At 46.5% G+C, this 25,810-nt stretch overlaps 1 protein-coding gene across 1 annotated transcript in view; it reads left to right on the forward strand.

Annotated features, from left to right (window-relative positions):
• PKD1L1 (polycystin 1 like 1, transient receptor potential channel interacting) overlaps nucleotides 1-25,810 on the forward strand; it is a 1,739,639-nt gene that overhangs the window by 1,118,035 nt on the left and 595,794 nt on the right. Inside the window, exons 39-41 of the mRNA XM_086964902.1 lie at nucleotides 4,326-4,426; nucleotides 4,791-4,980; nucleotides 8,787-8,870. Of these exons, the coding sequence (XP_086821028.1) occupies nucleotides 4,326-4,426; nucleotides 4,791-4,980; nucleotides 8,787-8,870 (375 nt within the window). The remainder of the gene's footprint in view (nucleotides 1-4,325; nucleotides 4,427-4,790; nucleotides 4,981-8,786; nucleotides 8,871-25,810) is intronic.

Raw genomic sequence — 25,810 nt, forward strand, 5'->3', positions numbered from 1 at the left:
GAGTGCATGGGTGACGGTTTTTCTGGCTTCGGGTGGGATCCACTTGAAGGTCTTGCAGAGGATGCAGAGGGAGTTGAAACAGGTGGCGGTATTGACCTGGCGAGTCATGTTGAAGGAAAAGTCCAGAATGATGCCGAGGTTCGGGGCACTGTCAGTCAGGGTGGGTGGGTTCCGAGGGTGGCGGGCCACCAGGAGCTGTACCACACGGTGAGGGAGGGTCCGAGGATGAGGACCTCTGTCTTCTCTGAGTTCAGTACCACCCTATTACAATTTGTTAATGGCAGCAAAAGGATCATAGAGTGTGCCTACCGATGTCTTTCAAAAGCTGAGCATAACTACTTAGTAACCAAAAAGGAGGCTCTAGCATGCTTTTGGGCTGTGAAGCATTTCGAGTTTTATCAGAGGGGGTATACCTTTTACAATAGAAACAGATCACAACCGGTTAAATTTCATGTATTCTGCTAAGGGAACTTCAAACTGTATGCCCCAAATTGCAAAATGGATATTAGTCCTTGAAGTGTTCTTCTATAAGATAGAATATGTTCCCGGTAACCAAAATGTGGCTGTAGATGTCTTGGCCATATTTCCCATAGATGAGATTAAACTAGAGGAACGGCCCCCTTGATTTCCCAGAATTAGAGGTACATAATTCTGCCATCTCAGAGTCTGAGTTGAAGGAGTGCATGGAAAAAGACAAAATACTCCGGTGAACAAAAAACGGCATTGCCAATGGATGGCCATAGAAGTGTACAGATTTGAAGGAGGACTTGAGTGACTTTTGGGAATCTGGTGTGAACTCAGCATACACACTGAAATGATTCTCATTGCGCAAAAAGTGAAAGATTGTTATGAATGTGCTATGAACAACAAGAATACATTTTCACCTGTAATCATCCAAATGAAAACTTGGGAAAAGGTGGCTCTTGACAATTGGTCCAATCAAAGTTGGGAGTACCCACAAAATGTATTTCTGTCTTAATAGATTACCATTCTCATTTGATTTTTACAAGGATGGTGCATGAGTCCACAACAAAGGACCTTATGAACTTTTTTGCGGGATAGTGTTTGCTTGGAAGATCTTCCATCCACCTTGGTCAGAGAAAAAGTGAAGATATGTTACAAAAATGCTATGGTCATTCCATACCATACCACACCGAAATTTATCACATGAAGTTCACCATTTGTAGCCTTAAACGGTAGGAACCCTTGTGCTAAACTGTGTCCAGGTTCGACTGGTGGGGCTGAGAGGGTAGCCATAGATCTTAATGTTTGTAAAGCAAAAGAAGAATAGCATCAAGGAAAATACAAATCCTGGTACAATGTAAACCATGCAGGCAAGGAACAAAAATGGGCAGAGGGTGACTGGATATTAGTCAAGAGATGTGATGGGAATAAGGACAATAAAAGTAAATACTACAAACCATCGCACATTATTGAAGTAAAACATAATTAGGTAATAGCTGAAAATAGTTAAATGAAGAGTATGCATAGACTGGCTAAACCTTGTGATAAACAACTTAAAAATGAAAATAATCATACAAAGTAGTTTGAAAATAGCACTAGACCCAGTGCCAGGGTCCTTCCCAAAAGACTCTGCCAATCACCTGATTTTGTGCAGTGCTTTAAGCTACATTGTCTATAGGCCACTAACACTTTATGGTTTGCTCTCAACTTTGTGGTGCATTTTTATTATGTCTTACATATTCTATAGCTCTATCCAAATCCGATATGCCAGTTGATTCTCTTAGTTTTTCGCAATGCTAAGGCTGTAAATGCCATTCTGGAGACTGAAGACCTTCCTAACTATAGGCAGGAACGACACTGTGAAGTCGACAGTCTCAGGTTAAGTACATTCTTTAGCAATTTGTAATCATATCTAGAGTAGATTTAGGTGAAGCCATGAAACCAGTGAACAGCATAGAGAGTGAGAGAGACAATTTTACTGTTGAAGACTCTCAGCACTGGTTCTACAGAGCATCCACAATATATGTTAAGTCTTTTTAAATACCTGTGGAGCCTAGTTGCTTTTATTGAAATATCCTCCATCATGACTTTTCCATCTCAAAGCTGATCTAACACTTTAATATTTCTGGAACTGATGCAATGTAAGGCCTTTCTCAAAAGGCAAAGACTATTCTGCTTGTTATGCAAGTATTATTGACACGTTCTCTCTTTCCAATTATCACAATATCCAAAAGGCAATAAAAACTCATCTGAGAGTGATCCAGAAGAATATGTCCATGTAGGAGAATATAAATAATGGCATCCCACCAAGCTTGGAGAGAAAGCAATATACCAGCCATAGTGTAGTAGTCAGTCATAATAAATAATAATAACAACCTTGAATTTGTAAAGCGCACAGCTACCACCAAAGTGGTTTCCCGGCGCTGGGGTCCTCGGGAAGATTAAGCAACTTATTGCCCAGAGTCACATGGTGCTGGGCTGACCTGCTGCCAGTACCGGGGATCGAACTGTGAACCCCGTGGTCCGGAGTCCGGCACCCTGGCCGCTGCGCCACACCTCTTCCACATATAGTAGTCATATCTACAGCTTCTGCATTAAACAAGGTTGGCCCCAGGTATGATTGTTTCAATCCACAGTGTGTAGTAATGCCTAAATTAACATTGGTATTGGTCTAGGTTATTATCCGTATACCTACATTGAATTCTTTTATCAAATTCCAATAACTAAGGTAAAAGGTCCTGTTCTCAAATTTCTTCCAAAGTATGGTCCTAACTACCTCGTCAAAGGATGTAGTTTTTTGTTTTAGTTCTTTAAGATTCACCAATATGCCAATGATACATAACCCTTCTTGAAAGTCTCCTTTTGCTTCAGACATCCAACACCTCAAACACTTCCTGCACATCGTTTACACCTGGATGTCCAGCACCTGTCTGAAGCTCAACTCAACCAAAACAGAGTTCAGATTATTTACCAAGAACGACTGAGAAGAAACCGAACAATATTGGCTCAATGGCATAAACCTTGATGGTTTAAGCCCCACTTTCACTGACTACCATGTCACTTGGATTGACCCTGGACACTAACCTTACCATAACGGAACACCTTTCCAAAAACACTGATGATTTGGTACTTCTAAAGAAGAAGGGACCATTTTTTACAGAAAGTGACTTCAGAACTGCTGACCAAACGCTTACATTCTTGCATCTGAATGGTGTGAACACCCGGTCACCTGGCCTTCCCAACTTCACACTGGTACCCCTTAAGAGCATACTACACACTGAATAAAGTCTCATCCAAGGCCTCAGGAAATATGATCATGTCATCCCCATCCTGATGGAACTCCTGTGCTTTCCCTTGCCAGCCGTATCGTCTTCAAAACCATCATCATCATTTACAAAGCCATCACGACCAGCATCACCGCTTACCTGGCAGACAATATCACTATCTCGGGTGACTCTAGGCCAACCTGCAGCCAGGATACCATCATGCCACAGAATAAGAAGTGTAAAAAAAAAACAGGGCAGGAGGCTTTTTCAATGTGGGCACCAAGGATATGGAACTAAATCCTCGTATTCATCAGAATCACCCCAAGGCTGCTCCAATTTTGTAAAGAGTTGAAGATTCACATCTTTAAAGAGCACTACACCACAATGCACTAACCGCCCACAACCAACCGAGCTACCTCTTCTCTCACTCACTGGCTTTTTGCTTGTATTTGACTCGACGCGCCCCTGCCTTTTGGGTAGATTTGCGCTATAGAAATGCTATATACACAAATACTACATACACGCATACAAAATTCTTAAGCTGTAACGATGAGTTTTAAAAGTATGTGATTATTTTTAAAACAGACACATGGGTAGAAAAGTTGTAAAGAATGTTTGAAGGGTTTAAATTAATGTGTTTTTTAAACATTGGCCTTTTTGGTTAAACAATTCTATTGCACAAATTGGAATTAGTGTACTGGTCCAGCTATTCATTCAGAATGGTCAAACATAGAGAAACATTCTGTTTAAAAGACAGCCAGTCAGAGTTGTAAAAAAAATAAAATGCTGTGTTCACCATTTTACATTGGTGCCGTTAAGTGCGTCCAAATCAGATCAGATAAGGCACCTATCTGCATCTTCGTGGGCTATTTTATGGACCAGAGAGGTACACAATGCCCAAACAGTGGTCATTTTCAAAATTAATTTTAAATGCCACCAGAAAATGCATCTGAACTAAAGGAGAACATAAAATGTCAGATCTGCAGTGTTCACCCATTTCATGATTGAGCTAGTATGCAGTCCAGGTAAGACATGTCCTAGAGGAAAGAGATTTTACATTGTTTCTCTACAAAATAGATATCATTTGTTTTGTAGGTTTGCTCAGAAACCAACACCATCTAATTTCAATATAAAGCAAATTCACTGGTGGGATGGAGAAACTGTTCAGATGCTGATTCCAGGAGTTTCCTTAAAAGGTTTGTGATGCAGTGTATACATATATTGTCGTTGTGGATTTTTGTCCCGCCACAAATCTTTTAAACTTCACCTGTTCTATGCATCCAATTAAAGATTTTTATATGGCAAATCATACAATGAAACCAGGCTATGGGTCTGCAATCAGTTGTATTCCATGATGGGCTCCTATTATTCAAGTTTACTATAGGAAGATAGAAAGTTTTATTTTAATTTTGGCATTGCAATCTTTTGGACTATGACTGGTGATTGCATACTGTACAGTGAACAGTTTTTTCAGAATTATGTTAACTAAAGATTGACTACATACACGATTTTAAAATACTAAATTATTGTATTTTTACCTTGCTTTTGCATTTCATACAGGTTCTTGCTATCTAGCCCTATTGGATGCAGATTATAATCGGAAAACTAAAAATAAATACTTTGCAAATGTGGTGAATTACACTCTCCACGTTCGGTGGACCCAGTGCTTGTACTGGGATGAAAAGCAGGAATGGAAGACAGATGGTTGCTACCCACAACAAGGCATCACAGCAACAACTGTCAGTTGCAGGTACTACATGCATGGTCATCTGAGGAAGCGTTTTACTGGAATGAACAGCTAACACTTGTGTGGATGGTCCACGCAGTTTAACAGTATTTCTGCCTGTCAGCATTGTGGAACATTCATTATGCAATATTGGGCTGTCACTAATGGTAGTTCAGAGAACACTCCACTTTGCCCTTATTCCTGCCCACATTTGTAGAGATGAACAGTAGCAGCCAACAACATTAACATCTGGTGGGGTGCAATGCCCATAAAACTCACCCAGAAGTATGTTACTGGCCACATGGTCCGGTCACTGTCTTGCTCTCCTTCTGGTGCTCTTGGGCGGAAAGGGAGGGACTTCCTCCCTTGAGCGATGCAAATCCAACCAGTTGGCGCATGCTAAGCCAGCACTCATTTTGAGGCTGGGGCCTGGACTGCAATCACTCAGCTGTTTCTCAGCCTTGCGCTTGCAGGCTCAGAAGTGCGCAGGTCAGATTGGTCAGCTGTAGACAGACGATCAATCTTTCATGTGCATTTGGCAGGGGGCTGACTTACTAGTGCAATTGAGCTAATCAGCCCCTCCCCTTCTGCTGTAGCAGCGCAAGCCTGCCACTCATGATAAAAAGGTACTTTTTACCATTTTATAAATGTGTGCGCCAGGCAGCCGCCGGCGCAAACGCTCCTCCGCTATAACGGCGGAGCCGCCTCAGGAGATTAATTACTTCTGTAATCACTACCACCCATTGCTTCAACACCTAAAGGATTAAAAGTACCATTCAAAGATACAGCTAGTAGTGTTTTCTTTAGTATATGGTGGCAATACGTTCTGAAATTAATTTAAGTCTCATGCTTATAAATAAGTTAGTTTCATTAAGGATGTTGTGACACCGATAAAGGACCTTGGTGCATAAAACCTAGTTTATAATCTACAGTCTGCTCTGGCCGATAAGTGGGAAGCGAATTCATAAGATAATGTCTTTGAAGTGTAGAAGTAAACCACAACTCCAGTGGGAGATATTGTAATAATAAGAGAAATGGATGTAGGTGTGAGGATGAGACAACCTACAGGCACTGGAAGCTACAGCTACAAATAGAGACATGGGCATTGTATGATTCCAAACAGATTCTTGCCTGAAGGAAAGCCCACAAACATACATTAAAGAACCCTTACTAAGTTGAAAACACAATCAAGCTATTTAAAAAAGAAAGACATGCTCTGTGCAGGTAAGACGCAATGTATCATTAGGATAACAGATAGGACAATAAAGTATGTAACATCATTATGCATTCTGTTTTGTAACAGACCAGCCACATTCAGCAGATAATACTTCCAATGTGTCTTCTTCTTTAATATGTTAACTTTGCTTGCTCAATATGCTATCTAATTGTTATAAAACCACAATCCATTTTCTTGTTTAGTGTTTGGGAGGAGTGTATGCCTAACGTCACAGTTGGCTACTTTGGAACAGGGCAACCTCGGATCAACTTCCTAGGATTCTGGGAAAACTATTTAATATACCTGTACCTAAAAAATTAAGTTGTGGGCTTTAATGCCCTTGGGCCAAGTTAGAGCTATATAAAAGCTGCAAATAAATGTGTGTCTCCCTGTCTTCTTTCTACTCAGTCTAAACAGGCTCCACAAATCCTAGCTCCTTATTCTACTGACTACAAGCAAGGGTAATTCTCGACCCAAACACAAGACATCCCAAATTATCCTGAATGCACTGTAGAGGAAGGAACTTCCTGTATGCTGGAATGCATATTCGAAAAGCGCCTTTTCATGGATAGGCCATCCTAATCATGAGAAGATCTTTCCTGAATAATATGTATTGTGATTGGCTGTCAGCATGTGTCACACAAATTGAGCTCCGTAGCAGTGTGGCCCAACACGATCAGACCAAAAAGCCCTACCTATATATCTTCTCTTTCTGCTCCCCCATTACAGCGGTATACACAATTCTGTATTACCGTAAAACTTATCCTGCCACGGCTGCACCCAAGAGTGGGGAGATGAAAGAGGGAAGGATATTGAAGAGGTCCTTAAGCCTGCCGAACTAGGAACCTTCTCACAAGGGGTTGCAATGATGCCCATCCTTGTAAAAAGTCCAAAAATATAATTTATTTTGGGGGACATTGAAAAATTTAAAATTCTTTGAAGCTCCAAGCACAATTCCTCTTGCATCCTCTTTATATAAAATGAAAGTTCAACAGCTTTCAACAGCTCTGCTGTGCATTTCCAAAGGGATGATGTGCTCCCCTTCTGACTTATAAAGCTGCAGCAGTATTTTCCACCAATCCAGTTGGCCAGCAAACTGATTGCCTGCAATGTGGAGAGCATTTTAGACAATATTATTGGCCTAGAATCAGCCATTCATAGAGACCCTCAAGCTCTGTAAACTGAAAGGGATTGGTATGTGCTATGGTATGTGAGGGACGAGTTTCCTCTGCATAGTGTGAGTTATCCATTTGCAGCCAAAACCTAAATATTGGGAGAAGCGGCTCTTCCAACCTGTGCATTGAAAGAGGCTCTTCTTTTCATCTTGACCTTGCACTTTTGGACGGTCTTGAGAAGCTGCACCTGGAATAAGGTTAGAGAATAGGAAAACCAGATCCGCCACCCATAAATTGCCTTATTTGTTTGTCACGTTGACATTCTTTTTAGTTGTTGTGTTTCGATACTCTTGTAATGTATCTCCTGTGCAAGGATGTAGAAAATATCCTCCTTTACATAGATGTAAAGTTATTACCTCTTTGTTACAATTAATAAGCATACTTTTTAAAAGTGAAGTTTGTTGAACAGAAAAAGAGAAATGGTAAAAACGGTTTTCAATATGAAGTAACAATATAATGAATACAACTGAGTAATGAATAAATAGTATAATATGATATTTATAGTTATATCTGAATATAGGACAGAAGAGAAAGAGAGAAGAGTGCAAAGTGAGAAAATAAAGAACATTTAATGCATTTGAAACAGACTTGGGACCCAATTTAAATCTTGGCGGAAGGGTTACTGCATCACAACGGGGACGGATATCCCATCAGCTGAAATATAAATCGGATTATATCCTATTGGGTTTATATTTTTGCTGGCAGGATATCCATCACTGTTGTGACTGAGTAACCCATCCGCCATGATCTAAATCAGGCACTTTTGAAAGAAAATTAAAACTCTGAACACTGACTGTAGAGTAAACTTAGTAATTATCCAAATAACACATCACATTAGTAGAGAAATCAGATATACTGATGTCCAGGAGCGGCTCCTCCACTAGGGCGGAGGAGCTTCACCCCCTGCTTTCTCGCAGTGCGAGAAGCAGAAATATAAAATGGTAAATACTACCATTTTATGTTTCAGCTTCTCGTACTGCGATTAGGTGGAAGGGTTCGGTTGGGGGCAGGAGGATGGGTGGGTCTGCCCTAGGGTATGGGAGGAGTGGTTTGCCCACTCTTGAGGTCGCTGACTGTTTGGTCGGCCCTCTGGGGCCACCCAAACCAGTCATGCGCACTCTATAGTTTTACATGCAGGCTGCAATGCAGCCTGCATGGAGAACACGGCCTCCCCGTAAGCCCCTTCCTGGGCGGGCTCCACTGGAGCGTTGTGATTGGCTTAAGGGAGGGAGGCTGCATGCTTCCTAAAGATGCAGAAACCGGGCAGCGAAAAGGTAGCATTAAATATTTTTTAAATTATTAATTAAATTAAATACCCCTGCATGACTCCCCCCACCCTCGTGTCCCTTCCACCCCTGTGACTGCTGATGTGTTTAAATTGAATGTAGAAGCTAAAGAATTGTCATTATTGACACATTATAACTACTGTGTGTTTTTAGGTGTGACCATTTAACTACATTTACCATCGCAAAAAGAACATTAGGATCCAACTTTGAAACTTCGGATGTTTTGCAGTTTTTGAGGTAAAGAAGATTGTCATGCACTGGTAGAACTATGAATTGTTGCTGGATAGTAATACTTGTAACTGAAACAAAAATACTTTATCCAATGTTTGAATTAAAGTGGATGAGCTAAAGGAGCAGATTACATAACATGTTTTGATAGCACCTATATTGCTTCAGGATTGCTTCAAATTCTTAATGTTAAAAAGTAGTTTCATGTTAGTGTCCAAAATGATACCTGGAATATTCATCAAGAGCATAAAACAGCATAACAATCGTGATGCGCAGCCATGTTTTGAGAATAAAGCAAAGCTTGATCAATCCAGTGCCAGTCTCAAATTGTGCAGCACAGCACCAACCAACTGGTTTTTCCAGACTGAAGTAAAAGGTTCACTCACCTATATCTTAATCCCATTTAACTTCGTGTTCCGTGACATTATTTAACCCTGGTTGCCCTTACATAGAATTGAATATCACCTGCATAGTAGCTCAAGGCAATATCAGGAAGTTCTACATGATTGTCCAAAGCTCCATGTAAGGTATAGAGAACACTGGTGGTGTTAATGATGTGTGGTGCATTCTCCATTTGTCATTACTAACAAACTGGGAAGGGGACAAATAAATTAATCAAAAGCAGTTTAGTACAGTTCTTTATTGAACAAGTGCATCTGCACCTAACTGTTTTATACATGAGGGAGAAGGGTGGAAACAGGCTTCTTTTTGGAATAAACACCTTCTCCACTGTTTCATTAATGTTTGGAGCATTTGACTTCCCCTTTCACACTTTAAACACGTGTGTACTGCCATTCCTCCCAGAAGTAAATATCCTAGGGTGGCCGAGCTCAGGAGCGTATACAAGGATGAAATGGCTCGGGCAAGGTCAGAGTGGGACTGGGATAGATGGCAGGATCTCTCTTGTGCCCTTGAAACGAGGGACTCCAGGAGATTCTGGTCATTAGTAAACATCGGCTCAGGCGAACCAAAAGCTGCAGTAGAGCCCAACATTGCAGCTTCTGTGTGGGAAGCCCACTTTGGTAAACTCTATGAAGATAGTCCTGATGATACCAATGATGTGTGTGCCGCCCTCCTAGCCCAATCTGGCGACAAATTGGAGTTCAGTCTTGGGGAGGTGGCCAGCGCAATAGATAGACTGTCGTTGGGTAAAGCACCGGGACTCGACAAACTGCCCGGTGACCTTTTTAGGTCCCATCCTGAGATCTGGGCCCCGTACCTCCATATTCTTTTTAATTCCATTGCAGGAGGCATGGAGATCCCTTGTACTTGGCTGGGGGCGGAGATAGTACCCATTTTCAAGAAAGGCTGTCCTCTCCTCCCAGCCAATTACAGGCCGATCAGCCTTATAGATGTGCCCCAAAAACTTTTTTCCCGCCTCATACTGGACCATCTCCTGGACTGGATGGAGGATAGAGATATTCTAAGTCCCCTTCAGGCTGGCTTCAGGAAAAACACGTCTACCATGGACCAGATCTTCCGCCTTGTACTCCTCTACTGGGAAACCGTGAGGATTGAGGGGGGGAGGCTGTATTGGTGTTCGTGGACCTGAGGTCAGCATTTGACCTGGTCCCCCGAAAAAAACTCTGGGAGGTTTTGAATGAGATGGGAGTCCCTACGCATCTCTTACAGGCCATAATTAGACTCCATGAAGGTAATTTTGCTCAGGTCCGGTGTGGGAGGGGTGGAGTTTTGTCAAAAAGGTTCCCAGTCCTTAGGGGAGTAAGGCAGGGTTGCGTTTTGGCGCCAACCCTGTTTTGCCTCTATGTTAATAACGTTATATCCCATCTTAGTAATGTTAGGGACAACGATGCCCCATCTTTGGCAGGCAGGAGGGTCTCGGCCATCATGTTTGCTAATGATACCCTCCTGCTCTCCAAATCTCCGATGGGGATACAGCGGACCCTGGATGGATTTGATCTTTTCTGTAGACAGTACGGTGTAGAGATCAATATAGGGAAGACCAAATTCATGATATTCAACCCCTCCCCCAAGACAAGACCAAACCCTTCACTGAGCTCCGTAAGTCTGGAGAGGGTAAAAACGTTCCAGTATCTGGGGGTAACCTTGCATGAGAACTTAGCCTGGGAACCACAGATAGCAAGTTCTCGGATTAGGCTGTCCCAACTGTCTGGGGCAATTTTGAAGGTTATGAACACTTCTACCTTCAAACCTATTGCCCTGGCAGTTGAAATGTACAAAACTCAAGCCAAGGCGGCTGCATTATATGGCAGTGAGTTGTGGGGGCACAAGGCTGGGAAAGCACTGACGAGCTTAGAAAACAATTTTATGAGACGCCTTTTGGCCCTTCCCCGTGGTACACCCCTGCTCCTTTTAAGGTTAGACATGGGCCTCTCCCCCATAGGGGGGGATCTTGAATTAAAGCCATTAAGATTCTGGCACAGGCTTAGGACTACCACTGAGCTTAAACACTACAGGCAAGATCTTATCCATGTAATGAACCTAAACCAATGGGACAAAATTCCGTGGTTAGCTTTTGTAAAGAAAGAACTGTATCGGTTGAGTCTCCATGAGCTTTGGGAGGCCCCTGAGATAGGTTGTCAAAAAGTTTCCCGGAAAAGACTTGTAGAAGTCCATAAGGAAAGAAGTCTTGCTTCCCTTGTGCTAGCACCCCACAATGGGATTTTAACTGAACGTTTCCTGGACTCCAAAAATTCTTATTGCTTTGAAAGTTTTATGGATATCATTTTCCCGCTACTGGCAAGAAAGCTATTTATTCAATGGAGGCTTGGCACTTTACCCATCAAATCCTTCACGTGTAAATGGGCCAAGGGGGAAGATAAAACATGTCCCGGGTGTAGCCTCTATGATGAGGAGGAAATTCATGTCCTGTTCTTCTGCCCAGCCTACGACAGACCTAGGAAACACTGGCTAGTGCCTCTGTGAAGGAATTTGGGCATAAGGATATATGTGATTTCGTACAGAATACTGAAAACCAATACTTCCCCTCATATAGTTTTTGCAATTGCAAAATTTCTAATGGCCATGTTGCATATCAGGAGGAAAACATTAAAAGCCTGATCGCAGAAGGATGGTACTGCTACATAAACAGCATTGCCAATGTATCTCCTGACTACCATCTGGGAATTGGTTGATGTTTTTATTCACCCTTCCAAAGTATGTTTTAACTTAAATGTTTTATTATTATGTGCTTTTGTAATGTATGTTTTTACATGTACAGTTAATCAAAAAAGGACTAGCTGGGATGGGGTTGGTATGATATTATATTATAATCATAATAGTGACTCAGTATTGTTTTGTCAGAAGGAGATGGCACCTGTTGGGTGTCTTTAGAAAGCCCTCAACCACCAACCTAGTTGGTGGCATGCTTCATCATCAGGCCCACCCAGTGACACCTAGCGTGTCCCGGGTGTGCTACGACGCCTGACTACAGCGGAGCAGGTATGTCACTGTGTGTGCGGTGAAAGGTGTTAAGTAAGTGAGTTTAAAACGGCTTGGCGGGGGTCCCAATACCCAAAGGGTAAGGACACTTTATTAAATGGGCCTCCGCCAGCGGTTAAAAATAAGGCAGTGGGACATTAGAGGCGGGTTACGACCTCCTACGTCCTTTGATGTGTCAACATGTTTCAGCCAGTGCCTTATCTGTAATCCGGCTTTCTTCAGGACTGATAAAAAGTGTGTGTAGTTAAAATAGGGGTTGTGTAGGGCAGGCTATGTGTCTACACGCCCTAAAGTGTATCTAACTGTGAGAGGGGGGATTCCCTTCTCAAGATCACGCTAGTTTTAGGTAGGTCTGGCTTCAAGGTTATTGAAGTGGCATGGGGTTGACCAGGATTTCTGGTCAGAGCCGGCGTGGGACCTGTTGTGCCTCCTACGCAGAACCGTTTTTTATGTATCTTTTATGGCCTAAACGGCCGAAATAAAGAATTTTTGGATTGGATTGGAATATCCTATTACATGGTAGAAATTCACCTGCAAAAGTGTTATAAGTGTTTGCATGTTTGAGTGCTTATCAACCGTTTGGAATTGTCCCCTCACCAGGATTGCCACAGTCACATGATTAAATCAGAGTGCACTTCTAAATGCTGATTATTGAAGATATTTGCAATTTCAGAATACAGAAAATAAAATGATTGATAAAATCATCATAGCAAAAATTATATCTTGTCCAAGTCGTGTTTACTTAAGCACCAAGTTTCATTAGTGTCAAATTATTTTGAAAAATCAAACAAAAAATTATTCATTGGTTAGTGTCAAATAGGGGTAGCTAACTAAGTTCCAGGCCATTTTCTCAAATAAATAATTGCTTTACAATTTGTCCTGTGTCACTAATGTATTTTCACGTTAAATAAAATTGTAAAAAATGCCACATTTACTATCCATACTAAGTTTACAGTGAGAATGGACTAAGCAATTAATTGTGTTCTGCAAATATCTAGAACGTTTGACCCATTCCTCATTAGCAATACTGAACGATGTCTCTTTGTGTTTCAGCTCAAACATATGATTCAAGAAAGTCTTCATTAGGACAACAAGGCAGTGGAAACATTTAATGCTAATGAACAGGTTACTTACATTCCTTAACGATATAGCTGTGAGAAACATAGGTTAGGTATAGATTCCTTACCTTTGATTACCCCCAGGCATCAGACTGGATCCGGAAAGTTTATTCGTCAGCAGTACCCCTGCGCGTTGGAAGGTGGATTGGGTCGACTCCGCTTTCGTCGTGGTGGTCGCCAGGATGACGTCGCAGTAGCTACTTAGACGCCACCCTCGCGCGCTGACCTCAGTTCTGTACACAACTTTCCACACCAGAGCTCAAAGCCATGCAAGACACTGACCACTGGTGCACAAAACTAGGTCCCTTAAAGGAAATCCTTAACCCTAGAAGTCAGTTTGCAGAACGGGGAGAATGGGTGGGGCGGTAAGGAATCTATAACTAACCTATGTTTCTTACAGATATATCGTTACTGAAGGTAAGTGACTTGTTCATCTGAGAGAAACAGTTAGTTATAGATTCCTTACCTTAGACTAGATACCCCAGCAATACCAACCCCGGAGGTGGGTCTGCAAACTAAGTTCACACCAGAAAGTCCTGGAGAACAGAACGGACAAAGAAGCAGTCTCTCCAGACTTGGCTGTCCAGGCAGCAGTGTTTGGTGAATGTGTGCATCAATGCCCGCGTAGCTGCCTGACAGATGTCATTTAGGGGGACTCCTCATCCCCAAGCAGTAGTAGCTGCCGTGGCCCTGGTGCAATGGGCGTGCAGCCCCACTGGAGGTTCCTTCTTTGCCAAAGAATAATAGGCTTTGATGCACAGGACGACCCACCTGCAGATGGTCCGTTTGTGCACGGCCCAACCTTTCTTAGCACCCATGTAACCAACAAGGAGCCGGTCGTCCACCCAGAATTGTTTGGTGCTATCCAACTAGAAGGAAAGTGCACATTTTGGATCTAGACGGTGGAGCCTCTCATCCTCTTTTGAAGGATGCAGAGGCGGAAAGAAGGTGGGCAAAGTGATGGTTTGGCCAATGTGGAAAGAAGTAACCACCTTGGTAAGAAAGGAATGTCTAGTTCTAAGGACGACCTTGTCTAGATGGACAGCCAGAAAGGGAGGCTTGGAAGAAAGAGCTTGTAGCTCACTCACCCTGCGTGCAGAGGTGATGACCACTAGAAAGGCAGGTTTCAAAGTGAGAAGTCTGAGCGAACAGTTAAGAAATGGCTCAAAGGGAGTGCACATAAGGTATGTAAGAACCAAGTTCAAGTCCCACTGGGGCATTACGAAGGGAACAGGAGGAAAAAGATGAGTAATGCCCTTAAGGAATCTATTTACAACAGGGAACTTGAAAAGAGAAGGTTGATCAGAAAGCCTAAGGAAGGCTGAAATGGCCGAGAAGTAGCCTTTAAAGTGACCAGAGCAGACCCTGCTGGGCCAAAGAAAGGAGGAACAAGAGAACCTCAAAATGAGGGCTGGAAATGGGATGCACAGCCTTTGCAGTGCACCATGCCACCAATGTATTCCATTCGCAGGCGTATACCTACTTAGTGGAGGGACGCCTGGCTGCCAAGATAACATCACAGACTTCGGGAGGCAGGTCAAGCAACGTCAACTGCCGCTGGTCAATCTCAACGCAAGGCGGTGGAGGCTGGACAGGTTTGGGTGGAGGACTGTCCCTTGCTGCTGCAACAGAAGATCCTCCCGAAGAGGCAGTTGGATCGGAGGATCAATGGCCATGTTGAGCAGCTCGGGATACCAGACTCTTCGTGCCCAATCCGGAGCCACAAGAATGATTTTGCCCAGTCGCGCTTGATCTTCTTCAGCACTCTAGGCAGAAAGGGTATTGGTGGAAAGGCATCTAGAAGACCGCAACTCCACTCACGACGAAAAGCGTAGACTAGCTAGTGCTACCTTGGAAATTCCAACTGCTGACATTGCACGTTCTCCTTGGTGGTGAATAGATCGAACCAAGGCTCTCCCCACTGCTGAAAGAGACCTTGCACCACCTCTGAGTGAAGATGCCATTCATGATCCATCATGCCCCTGCGCCTGAGCTTTTCCGCCCTGGCATTCAGTGAACCTGCCAGGTGTTGAACCACCAGCACACAACAGCAAGGAACTCTTCAACATCGTTAAAGAGCTCTCCAACCCCAACGCCGGAAACAACGACATCACCCCATCCCAAGATCTATGCAACTCCCTCGCCTCCTACTTCCACAGCAAGATCACGGACATACACAACAGCTTCAGCACACAACCAACGCACCCCACGACCGCACCAACGCCCCCCACCACCACCCTCCGCGCCTGGACCCCGATCAACACCGAAGACACCATCCGCACGATGAACTCCATCCACTCCGGATCTCCAACCGACCCCTGCCCTCACCACATCTTCAACAAGGCCGACGCGGTCATCGCACCCCATCTGCGGGACATCATCAACACCTCCTTCGACACCGCCACCTTCCCGGAGAGCTGGAAGCACGCCGAACTCAGCGCTCTACTGAAGAAACCATCAGCAGACCCCACCGAACTCAAAAACTACCGCCCCATCTCGCTCCTCCCGTTTCCGGCCAAAGTAATCGAGAAGACCATCAACAAGCAGCTGGCTGCCTTTCTCGAGACGAACGGATCCCTCGACCTCTCGCAGTCTGGCTTCCGGGCCAACCACAGCACCGAGACCGCCCTCATCGCAGCCACCGATGACATCCGAGCCCTGCTCGACAACGGAGAAACAGCGGCCCTCATCCTCCTGGACCTCTCCGCGGCATTCAACACTGCCACCGCACCCTAGTGCAGCGCCTCAGCAATGTCGGAATCCAAGAGAAGGCACTAGAATGGATCATCTCCTTCCTCGCCGGAAGGACACAGAGAGTCCGCCTCCCCCCGTTCAGATCAGAAGCCACCAAAGTCATCTGCGGCATTCCTCAAGGCTCCTCACTCAGCCCCACCCTCTTCAATGTCTACATGAGCCCCCTTGCGGGGATCGCACGCCAACACAACCTCAACATCATCTCCTACGCCGACGACACCCAGCTGATCCTCTCCCTCACCAACGACCCCGACACCACCAGAGCCAACCTACACAAAGGGATGACAGACGTGGCCAAGTGGATGATGACCAGCCGCCTGAAACTGAACTCAGACAAGTCGGAAGTTCTCATCCTGGGCTCCTTGCCCTCCGCCTGGGACAATTCTTGGTGGCCCCCCGCCCTGGGCAGCGCACCCAAACCAACAGACCACGCACGCAACCTAGGCTTCATCCTGGACTCCTCCCTCTCCATGACCAGACAAGTCAACGCAGTCTCATCATCTTGCTTCAACATCCTGTGCATGCTACGTAAGATCTTCCGGTGGATCCCCACCGAGACCAGGAAGACGGTCACCCAGGCCCTCGTCACCAGCCGACTGGACTACGGCAACTCCCTCTACACCGGAACCACTGCCAAACTCCAGAAGAGACTCCAGCAGATCCAGAACATCTCAGCAAGACTTATCCTCGACATCCCCCGACACAGCCACATCTCCGGACACCTGAGAGACCGGCACTGGCTCCCGGTCAACAAGAGAATCACTTTCCGTCTCCTCACCCACGCACACAAAGCCCTACACAACCAAGGCCCAAGATACCTCAACAGCCGCCTCAACTTCTACACTCCCACTCGCCAGCTTCGATCGACCAGCCACGCCCACATCCGAAGAGCCACCACAGGAGGAAGGTCCTTCTCCTACCTGGCCGCCAAGACTTGGAACTCCCTCCCCACCCACCTTCGCCTGACCCAAGACCACCTCGCCTTCAGGAAGAAGCTCAAGACCTGGCTGTTCGAGCAGTAGCGGACCCCCCGTCCCCAAGCGCCTTGAGACCCTCCGGGTGAGTAGTGCGCTATACAAATGTTTTGATTGAAAATGTTTTTGATTGATTGGATATGCCCTGATGTTCCAGCCATGTCCAGAGACAGAGGGCCTCTAATCATAGGGTCCATGACCCCACCCTGTCCTGTTTGTTGCAGTACCACATGGCAGTGGTGTTGTCTGTGACACCTGCACTACTCTTCCCCGGACAGAGGGAAGGAATGCTTTAAATACAAGGCGAATCGCCAAAAGGTCCAGAAGGTTGATGCGGAGCCCAGACTCTGCCGGAGACCAGAGACTTCTGATCTCCGCCTCCCTCAAGTGGCCGCCCCATCCCAGACGTGATGCATCAGTCACCACTGTGAATTCTGGTTGAGGAAGGGAAAGGGATCTGCCGTCGACCCAATTCTGGTTCGTTAGCCACCACTGCAATTGGTGCTCAGTGCCCTCCGAGATCTGGACGCAATCTGACCGGTTCCCCTGATGTTGGGCCCACTGGAACTTCAGGTCCCACTGCAGAGCCCGCATATGCCATCTGGCATGGTTCAACAGCAGGATGTAGGAGGCCAACAGACCTGGTAGCCTGAGGGTCATCTTGACGGTAACCTGAGATAGGGGGCTGAAAGATCGGAATCATAGTCCGAATATCCCAGGTTCGCTGTGTGGGAGGATAGACCCGAAAATGCATTGTGTCCAGAACCACTCCGATGAAGAAGAGCTTCATGGAGGGAATTAAGTGTGACTTCGGCACATTGATGGAAAACCCCAGCAAATGCAGGAGGTAGTCTGGAGGTGGGAGACGACAGCCTGGGGCGAGCCGCCTTCAACAGCCAGTCGTCGAGATAGAGCAAGACTCGAACCCCTAATCTGCGCATATGGGCTGCAACCACAGCCATCACTTTCGTGAACAACCGAGGGGTGCTGGTAAGGCCAAAGGGGAGCACGGTAAACTGAAAATGCTTGTGGCCTACCGTGAACTGCAGGTAGCACCGGTGGGCCGGCAGGACAGGGATGTGAAAGTAATTGTCCTGCAAGTCCAAAGCTACCATCCAGTCTCCAGGATCGAGGACAGACTGGACCTGAGCGAGTGCAACATTTTGAACTTCTCTTTCCGGAGGAAGCGATTGACAGTCCTGAGATCCAAGATAGGACTCAGGCCTTTGTCCTTCTTGGGCACCAGAAAGTAGTGGGAAAAGCAACCACTACCTAACGGGCTCGATGGCTCCCTTGCCCAAGAGTGCCCAACACTTCCTGTTGGAGAAGGCCCAGATGATCCTCCGACATGTGATGGTACTGAGGTGGCATGGATGGATGGGCTGTCTCGAAGGGGAGGGAGTAGCCCTTTCAAGCTATCTGCTAAACCCACCTGTCTGACGTGATGGTATGCCAGTGGGGGAGGTGATGGCGAATCCTGCCACCCACTGGCGTTTGGTGGCCCTGTAAGGTTCGACTAGGACGGTTAGGAGGCTGCTGCAGAGGGGGCTGTGGTGGACTAGCCACCCGCTGGCCCCCAGAACCACGGTGTTGGTTCCCACGCCCCCGGCTGCGCAGGGACTGAATGGCTTGCAACGGCCTGTGGCCCTGAGTGGAACGTGGTGGGGCACCCCTTCCATAGCCACGAAGGGGTTGAAAAGCAGAATGCGCAGGGCGGGTGGTGGAGAGGCCCAAGGACCTGGCCGTAGCCTGAGAGTCCTTAAAGCGCTCCAGTGCGGTGTCTTCTTTGTCACTGAATAAGTGACAACCATCAAAGGGCATGTCCATAAGAGTGGATTGGACATCCCCTGCAAAACCAGTCGACCTCAACCAGGTGTAGCGGCGAAGGGCTACCGATGTGGAAATTGTCCTGCTTAGTGAGTTGGGGGTATCCAGCCAACAACGGATGGAAAACTTTGTTGCGTCTCTTCCTTTGGCAACTGCTCGAGAGAGTACGGCCCAGGCCTCTTCCGGGCCTCCTCCGGGCACTGAGGCAGCACTTGCGCAACCTTATCCACACGGAGTGGCAGTCACAGCCCAACAGACATGCAGTGTTTACCGACCCCAGTCCCAAGCTGGAGGAAGAAAACATATTCTTCCCAAGATGGTCCAGCTTTTAGGATTTCATATCTGGGGGAGTGGTAGGGAATGCGCCCTTGGAGGTGGAGGCTTGGACCACTAAGCTCTCAGAGGTGGGGTGTTGGGAGGGGAAAGCGAGGTTGCCCGGAGCCTGTGGTGCTGTCGGGCAATCATCCTGTCCACAGGAGCCCCTGTGTTGGGCCTGGACCAGGTGCCCAAAAGGATGGCTGTGAGGGCTTCATTAAACGGCAGCAGGGGCTCCGGAGAGCTTGCTGCCGGTTGAAGCACCTCTGTCAGGACGTTAGTTCTGACAGCCACCGTAGGTAGCTCGAGGTGGAGAGCCCCAGCCGCCCTATGCAACACCACTGTGTTTGATGCTCCCTCCGCCGTAGCCGGAGGTGACAACATACCAAGGTCTGGTGAGGTATCCAGACCACTGACTTCCCCATTTCTTCTCGCCAGTCCAATTCGTAACCTAGCTGGTCAGTTAAAGGGTCCCCAGACCCCTCCCAGTCCTCCTCACCCTCCTCTGGCTGCCAATCTTATCTCAAAGAGCCAGGGTAGAACAGGGACACAAAAGTACCCACAGGTGCCGGATCCGGCGTTGGTCAATGCCGGTCCAGCTACGTGTCTACCTCGAGGTGGAGGCCCGGGTCGACTTTGGCTGGGGACACAGCCAGCGCCGGTTCTGGACGTGGTACCGGTGGAGGTGTTACGAGGTCGACCAGCGCAGATCTTGGCCTGGATCCAAGGGGATCCCGCGGTGCCGAGGCCAGAGCTGCTGTCATCAAAGGCCCAGGCCCCCAGCTGAGTCCGCGGGGCCCAAAGGCGCGTCAGCGGAGTTGGGCTGCTTAAAGATGGCATGCATTGTTTTGTAGAAAGCTCAGAGCTGGGCAGGGGTTGCCCCAGGTCCCGGGAAGTGAGGGAAGCTCGGAGCCGACCCTACAGGCTCCGTGAGAGGAGCACCACCTGCATCCCTCATTGTGTCGGCCGACGGACAGGGAGAACTCGAAGAGCGACGGTGCTTCTTCGACTTCTTCTTATGCTTAGACTTGTCTGACCCTGAGTGTGAAGACTTAGAGCAAGAATGGTAGTGGCTCCGCGACCGGTCCCTCGACCTCCTACGCGACCAGAACCTCGAGCGGTGCAGAGCTGACTGCCGGGCCTCGAGTTGCTTTTGGAACCGCTCTCGCAAAGACTTCGGGCCATGGTGCAGCAGTCGGAGCATGACTTGGGGTCGGTGTCGCGCTCCAGGCTGTAAAGGTACATGCGATGCGGATCCATCATCGACATCAGTCGGTTACAGGAACCTCAAGCCTTTTAGCTGAGCATCCCTCGTGCACCAGGAGTCGGTGAGTCAAGAAACAAAGTCAACAAAAGTCGAGAATAAATCAGACAAAAATTGACTGGAGGTACTGCTCTCTCCGGATCTGTGCTTTCTGGTGTGGAAAAAGAAAGGACTGACATCAGTGCACGAGGGCGGTGTCTAAGTAGCTACCGTGACGTCATCCCGGTGACCACGACGACTAACGCGGAGTCGTCCGACGCCACTTTCCGACGCAAAGGGGTACTGCTGAAAAAAAAACTTTCCGGATCCAGTCTGACGTCTGGGGGTAATTCTTAGGTAAGGAATGTATAACTAACTGTTTGTTTCAGATGCTATTCTTATTAACTTAAGCGGCAAAGGTGCTTAGCAGCATTCTAAGAGTGCAACTTTGTAAACCAAAAATAAAATGTATTTACCATGCTTGAGGTTCAAGAACATCTAAAAACTATGTTCCTACTAAAGTAGGTAACAGATGTGAAATATATATGTTGGCCACCGGCACCCCTCTAATTATCATGCAATATGATGGATCTCTTTTATTCTGCATACCCATTAATGATAAGCACAGGGATTAATAAATCATATCTAAAAATGAAAAAACAGCAACCCACATGAACTCTTCATAGATGTTTAACATTACAATCTATTTTAAACATTGATAAGTTTTCATGGTCATTCTGAAGATATTACCACAATTCTGAATGTACAAACTTCAAATTGTGTACATTTAATATTTCAAATTGTGCAGTTTGACCAGGCAACATTATCCATTAGGATGGAAAATGACATTGAATACCAAATGATCTTGATGAGAGTACAACAGTCACTTTTGAAAGTGTAATTTAGTCTAATTTGGCTGAAGTTGGTTGGATGGCATGTTTCACCTGGCTTGTTCCGATTATGAATTCTAAGGTGTGTAAACTGCACAATTTGAGGCGGTTACAGCATTCTCATAACGCATCTCTTTTCTGGCCTTCACCGGGTAATATAATATTCGAGTGCTGAAGCATCCAAGTGCCTCTCACGATGCACATTTATCCTGTCCTCTAGTATGTGGACATCCTGAATTGCAGCAATGAATTGGGAATTTGAAGGAGACTGTTAGTTTTAGATTCCTTACCTTAGAATTATTCCAAGGTGTCAGACTGTATCCGGAGAATTTTTTCCCAGCAGTACCCCTGCATATCAATAGGTGGCGTGGGTTGACTCCGCGTCTGGTGTCATGGTCACTTGGATGACGTCACGGTGTCTACATAGATGCTGCCCATGCGCGCTGACATCCGTTCCATGCCAGCCTAGCGCAGATTCGGAGCGCTCTACCCCTTTAGTCACTTTATGACTAAGCTTTTCTTTTTTTACTTTTGTCGAATTGTTTTTCTGAGTCTTTGACTCCTGGTGCATGAGGGATGTCCCATCGATGAACTGGGTTCATGCCTTGCGGGCCTGTCACAAACTGATGTCTGTGATGGACCTGCACCTTGTGTGCCTCTGGTGCCTGGAGCACGATCACGGCCCGAAGTTGTGCTCCGACTTTCGTACAATGAATCCCAAGTCTTTGTGGGAGTGGTTCGAAAGCTCATGGATGCCTGGCAGTTGGCTCTGCATCGCTCCTGGTCCCGCTGGAAAGGAAGGTCTTGAGACCGGCTGCAAAGCCCCCCCACCTCGCCACACTCCAAGTCGTTCAGGTCGTCAGGTAAGTCCAAGCACAAGAATAAGGTGAAGAAGCACCGTCGCTCTTTGCCTTCTCCCCGTCGGTAGGCTGACGCGACGCTGGACCCGGAGCTTGTTGCTCAAATGCTCCATCTTTGGTGCCTCCTTCTGGGATGACTACATGCCTCTCTTTCTTTTTGGGAGCTAGAGTATTCCCTGCCCAGCTTCATGCATTTTATGAAGCCCTTCATTCCATCTTTGGGCAACCCGACTCAGCTGGTGTGCCTTCAGGCCCCACGGAGCTGGACAGGGGTCCTGGGACTCTGATGCCGGCGGCTCCGGCCCCGAAGGGCCCCCGTGGATCCAAGGCTGGATTCGGATCAACACCTGTCGACCTTACCCGGTGGAGATCCCTCCTATGAAACACCCGACACCAGCCCTGGCCAACGCCGTCCCCATCCTAACCCCTGAGATGGATCCAGAGCCTGATCGACATCGGCCGATGTTGAATCTGACACCGGTGGGTACTTTTGTTCCCATGTTCATCCCTGGTGTTCCCTATAGCCCAGAAGGTGATGAGGATGATTAGAAAGGGTATTGTGACACTTTAGCAGACCGGTTAGAAGAGCCAGACTGGAGAGAGGACCTGGGTGGTGCTAGTGGTCTGGACACTTCTCGTGACCTTGGGAGGTTTTCTCCCCCTACCGTGGCTATGGAGGAGGGAGCGTCCTATGCTGTGGTGGTGAGAAGGGCAGCTGAGGCCCTGGGCCTCCAGCTCCCTTGAGTGGCAGTCAGGACTAATGTGCTGTCGGTGGTGCCAGCTCCCTTCAGTGGCAGTTAGGACTAATCCGCTGACGGCGGTGCTTCCTATGGCGGTGATTTCATCTGAGCCCCTTTGGCTGTTCAATGAAGCCCTGACCAACGGTACAAGCCTCTTCGTCTAAAGGCGCATTCCCTTCTGATACACCAGATCGGAAATCCAAGAAGCTGGATCATCTTGGGAAGAACATGTTCTCTTCCTCCAGCTTGGCATTGCGGTCCGTGAATACTGCATGCCTTGTGGGCAGATACTACCATACCATCTGGGATACGGTTGCGCAAGTGCTTCCTCAGTGCCCGGAGGAGACCCGTCCATTCACTCTAAGGCAGTGGCCGATGGGAGAGATGCAGCCAAATTTACGATTCGCTGTGGACTGGATACCACCGACTCACTGGGGAGAACAATTGCCACGTTGGTAGCCCTTCGATGACTGGTTGAGGACATCTGGCTTTTCGGGGGGATGTCCAGGCTACCCTACAAACATGCCCCTTTGATGGGCGTCACCTTTTTGGTGAGAAGGCAGACTTGGCACTGGGGTGCTTTAAGGATTCTCGAGCTGTGGCCAGGCCCTTGGGCCTCACAGCGACGACCCGTCCACCTCAGTCTGCTTTTCACCCCTTTCGTGGCTACAGAAGGTGCACAAGTTGACCCACAAGGGGTTAAGAGGCGCACTCAAATGGTAATCCCTACTTATATTATTTTAACAAGGGTGCTACACTTAACACATGTGTTGGCTACACGTGTATCTATCAACTGAAACCCAGAACAGGTGAAACCTTCTCAAGTGTGCACTGTTCCTAATGAACTTACTGTTCACAATTTTTAACATACATTGAATTCCAATGATAATTTAAACTTAAACTAAATATACCATAAACATCATTTTTGTTTGTACTGTTCTTTACTTCATTCTCTTTTTTCACCATTACAACATGTAACTAATATTCATACTGTTTCTCAGTAGTTCAACATACAGTTACAATCTATTTCAAATTTGCCTATTATAAACACTCAAATACATTTTCTCCATGAAAAAAAGGTTTTAACATCATCATTTAACTGTTACACCACATTTAATTGCTGGCCCAATGCATTTCGGAACCAAGGTTCCTTCCTCAGGGGCTGTGTTTTGTGTGCTGTCGTGTCGTGCTAATTTTTTCACCGCTGAAGAACATAGAAAGAAACGTGCATATCGATCCTTATTTCAACGCATGACGAATTAATGCTGCGAAAAAGCTCAGCCATGTGTTGGCGCCGTACTTCAGAGAACTGACTTCATGATTTATTGGCAGCTAGAAACACTTGTAACGAGTACGTCTTTCTACCCGCAAAGAATAAACGCTACTGAAAGACTCAGCCGAGTGTTGGCGACGTACTTCAGGGAACTGACTCTTTATTTTATTGTCAGCTGGAAACACTTGTGACGAGTTTGTATTTATACACGCATTAAGCTGTGTTGTAAGCGGCCGCTCAGTGCGAAGTTCACGGAGTTTGTGTCACAGCTTAATGCAGGAAACAATCGCGGATCTCCTGGAAAAAACTTAGGAGGCGTAGAGAGAAAGGGGGGTTGGTGGCTCCGGACCTCCAGCTCTACGCCTGGGCTTTTCAATTATCGCATGTTAGAATGCTTTTAAAGATGCCATTAGATTCGGGGGTGGGTGCCTTGTTGTCTGCCTTGATTGATGGGGAGGGTTTAGGTAATTCAGGTTTATTATTTAAATTTGGAAATCAACGCTTTTTTAAGAAAATTAAGTTAAAAATCCTACAGGGTGTATCCAAAACATGGGCCAAACTGATGGGCACATTAAAAATAGGTTATTACTGCGATAAGACTCCCTTATGGGGATTGCCGGAAAGTCCGGAGTGGCTGGGCGATAGCTTGGCGATTCCGATTAAAGATGCAGGGTTGCTGGTTTGGGGGGACTTGTTCTCTGAGGGCATCCTGCTCCCATGGGAGTGCTTGAGAGAGAAAGTGGGTCCTAACTTCTCAAGATTTAAATATCTTCAGATATCAGGTTGGACGCAAGCCTTCTTAGCACGGCCATCTTTATTGAATAGGTTTCCTATTGGAGGCTATAGTTATCTGGTCTCACAGCTAGTCGACACTCCACCGTCTAAGAAAGAAGTTTCCTTGTGGTACAACTTGATGCTGGATGAACTTGATGGCGACTTTTTGTTACCAGAACATCTTTGGGGTTCTACGCTACCGGGTCATAAGGTGACTGAGTTGTGGTCCATTTCATTTAAAACATTGTGGGAGTTTGTAAAACCAGCTTGGTTACGTAGGAACCACCTATATACATTGCATAGGGCCTACTACTCCCCACTCAGGCTCTCGAAATTCAATCCCGGAAACCCTGTAATGTGCCCAAAATGTGGATCACCGTTGGCGTCAGATGCCCATATGTTCTTCGAATGCCCCTCTCTAAAACCTTTTTGGGAAGATATTGGCCGTTTTCTCACAGATGCTCTTGGAACTATAATTACTTTTGATTTGGCTATGGTTATCTTTGGGCTCTCGCCTGAGGTCCAAGGACAGGCAAAAATTATTTTGTTCTATGCTGCTTTGCTTGCCCGGAGAGAGATCTGCAAAAAGTGGAAAGAGGTTACACCACCTGCATTTTTAGATTGGCAGATCTCGGTTTTACATGTTTCAAGAATAGATCTAGAAAGATCTGGTAACCAGGCTAAGAGAGCCTTTTGGCACCGTTTGGTATGGGTAAACTGAAGCCTGGGGTTTTTTTTTTTTTTTCCCCCCGGTCCAA

Source organism: Lissotriton vulgaris, chromosome 4_1 (genome assembly GCF_964263255.1).
Source record: "Lissotriton vulgaris chromosome 4_1, aLisVul1.2, whole genome shotgun sequence".
Lineage (NCBI taxonomy): Eukaryota > Metazoa > Chordata > Amphibia > Caudata > Salamandridae > Lissotriton > Lissotriton vulgaris.